Consider the following 3,344-nt stretch of genomic DNA (forward strand, 5'->3'; position numbering starts at 1 on the left):
TAGTATGGCATACATCAGACTACCGACTGCTGATGCATAGGGAATGTGTCTCATATCCTTAATTTCTTGAGGTGTCTTATGACTTTGTTCCTTCGACAAATAAACTCCATGCCGGAAAGGTAAAAATCCTTTCTTGGAGTCCTACATTTTATATCGAATCAACATTTTGTCGTATACGATACCTAAGACAATGCTAGTGTTTTGTTCCTGCGATTATGAACAATTTGGATTCCAAGAACAAGCTGAGCCTCTCCCAAATCTTTCATTTGGAATTGTGTCGCTAGCCAATGCTTAATGTCAGTCAGAAATCCCACATCATTCCCAATGAGTAGAATATCGTCAACGTATAACACTAAGAAAGCTACTATAGAGTTGACTATCCTTTATAAACACAAGGTTCGTCAACATTCTGTTTCGAGCCATAAGGTTTTATCGCGGTATCAAACTTTATATTCATGGATCGAGATGCTTGCTTCAACCCATAAATGGATCTTTTAAGCTTGCAAACCCTATGCTTGTGATCTTGTTTAATGAACCCATCTGGTTGAGCGATATAGATACTCTCTTCAAGATTGCCCTTTAGAAAGGCTATCTTGACATCCATTTGCCAAATTTCATAATCATAAAATGTGGCAATAGACAAGAGTATTCTAATCGATTTAAGCATAGCAACAGGAGAGAAGGTTTCTTCATAGTCCACCCCCTCTCTTTGGGTATAACCCTTTTCTACAAGACGAACTTTAAAGGTTTGTACCTTACCGGTTTGGTCTCGTTTCCTCTTATAGATCCATTTGCAACCAATAGGTTTTACCCCATCTGGTTGATCTACAAGTTCCCAGACTGAATTGAAGTACATTGACTCCATTTCAAGATTCATGGCTTTGATCCACAGATCTCTATCTTCATCATTCATTGCCTGTTTATAGGTCAATGGATCCTCAACGCCATCATCAGGTATGATGAATTGAGTTTCTGTATCCTTGTTGAGGGTTGTCTCCGAGATCGAACGTTCTAATGCTTGAAATAGATAATTCTTTGCTTTGAAATCTTTCAATTTATGATCATCAATGTGCTTCTTCTTGGTATCTGTTAAAACAATGTGTCATATTGGTGCAGGAATCACATTCTCCACCAAACCCAGTACTAAAGAAGTTTTCCATGAGCATTGCCCAATGATCACAGTACCTATCAAATTTCAGTATTTCAGTATTTCGATAAAAGGGAATTTCAGTAATTAAACAAAAACAGGCATTTCTTTGATTTTACCATTTTGATTATTTATTATTATTGTTTTTTTTCCCACGAGGCCGAGAAAAAGACGAATGGAGTGCCAATAAGTAAAGTAAGAAAAAAAATGGTCGCCTTTTGAGCGTCGGGTGTCCTTTAGTCTCTCCGGCCCCGTTGGTCTCCATATTCAGAGCTGGTAAACGGCGGTAGGTTGTGGCAGTGAGTCTTCGTCTCCTGCGTGGGTATCATACTGCAGCGGAGTTAATCGCCGTCGTCGTGGTTCTCTCGATTTGGAGGCTGAAAACACCTTAAACTGGTTTTCCGCATCTCCGCCGAGGGCATTTCTTCCGGGTGACTTGGAACAACAATTGGCTGGTGGCTGATGCTCTCAATGTTGAAGACTGTTCGGAAATGATCATAGATTTATAACTAAAGAATACATTTTCATTAACATGACTTCTTGTGGGAGCTCGAAGCAAACCCATGATATTATGTTCAAAGTTGACAAATATCATATAACATTATAGAGATTCGTGATTAGTTACATGGTATCAAACTATGAACTTAACTTAGGTATGTCGAACGAAAAAGTTGTAAGCCTAAAAATCGTAGTTAAAAGTGTCGAACAAATTTCGTATTTTGTTCAAGGTCTCCGAAGAAAGAAGTCGAGTCTCGATTAAAGGGAGTTTCTTTTAGAAATCCATCGACTTAAGGGGAGGCACTATGGTGTATTTTGTTCGAGGGAGGCTCTATGGTGTATTTAGTTCGAGGGGAGTCTCTATGATCATAGGTAATCTATAGGCTTCAAATGTGGCTCTATGTGGTGTACTTAATGAGAGGGGAGACTCTATGATCATGAGTTTATAAGTAAGGAAGTCAAAACACAGCAACAAGAGTTTATGCTCTAGACAATATAATACTATTGTAGACAATATCGTAGTTTTATTTCAATAAATAAATTCATGATTCTCTCACAAACTTTATTAATATTCATAAAAATTTTAAAACCAAATCTCTTCATACCACCCAAGAATCATAAGGCTTTTCCCCAATATAGTTGCCTGGAGGATCATAATTGCAAACAACAAACTGAGAATTAGCCTTGCAAGGCACTCTAGCACATCCAAGCCGCACCGAGCTCCGCCACACCATCTGAGTGTAGTGCCCACATTCACCACCCACGCATTTATTCGATGCATGATCATACAGCGGCTTCTCGTTCGCCCACAGCTTCACTGCATCCGCCCCGGTGAACTCAGGGTAGTAGCCCGCGGCTATGTTTTCCCCGTACGGCCCGGTTGAGTGAATCATGGCGCAGTCACCCTTTCTTTTTTCCGCATAGGCTTGAGCGTACGCGGCCACGGTGTTGCTCCATTGCATGGGCCCGACGCCGACCTCGGCTCGAGCTCGGTTGTGAAGCGCGAGGTAGTCACCGGGGGCGTTTTGAGCTTTGGTTAGGGCGAGGAGGAAAATGAAAGTGACCATGAAAGCGGCCATGATCCGAAGGGTTTGAGTCCACATAATTCCGATGAGAGATGAGATGAAGATTGAGAATGAGGGAATGATTTATATAGAGATGGAAAACTTAATATGGAAAGTGATGGGTAAAACCATGAATTATGAACTAATTATGTCATGCTTGGGAATTCAAAGAGAATAAATTCATTCTCGCTTCCATGTTTAATTACGAGCTAGATTTTTGTTTGGATTAGCTTCAAATAAATGAAAATTTTCTAGATTTAGCTAATTTATGATTTTTTTTTTTAGGATTAATGAAACTTAATCCACCCGATTATGGTTAATCTTAAAAGATACATTTTTACTTGTAGGTATATATTTATTGTTTTATTTAGTTTCATAATTTTATTTATTTATTCTCCTCCAATTTTTTAAAATATGTATTAAAATTGAATTGGTTAATTAAATGTTCAAAAATAAATAAATAATGTTAATATTTTATTAAAATTTTGAGTAAACGAAATGAACTAATTTAACCTAAAAATTTTATAACCTATTTAGATTGGGTTTATTATATAAAAAGAATTTTAGATTAAAAATATTTACTACTAATTGAGTTGTGAATTTTTGTATTTCTTTTTCCTTTTTCTAAAAGTAAC

General features: G+C 37.6%; 1 protein-coding gene across 1 annotated transcript in view; it reads right to left on the reverse strand.

The window, feature by feature from the left end:
• Nucleotides 1–2,244: 2,244 nt before the first annotated feature.
• LOC111473376 (basic form of pathogenesis-related protein 1-like) overlaps nucleotides 2,245–3,344 on the reverse strand; it is a 3,964-nt gene continuing 2,864 nt past the window's right edge. The window contains exon 2 of the mRNA XM_023118918.1: nucleotides 2,245–2,760. Within this exon, the coding sequence (XP_022974686.1) occupies nucleotides 2,245–2,760 (516 nt within the window). The remainder of the gene's footprint in view (nucleotides 2,761–3,344) is intronic.

Source organism: Cucurbita maxima, unplaced genomic scaffold (genome assembly GCF_002738345.1).
Source record: "Cucurbita maxima cultivar Rimu unplaced genomic scaffold, Cmax_1.0 Cma_Scf00117, whole genome shotgun sequence".
NCBI classification, from domain to species: domain Eukaryota; kingdom Viridiplantae; phylum Streptophyta; class Magnoliopsida; order Cucurbitales; family Cucurbitaceae; genus Cucurbita; species Cucurbita maxima.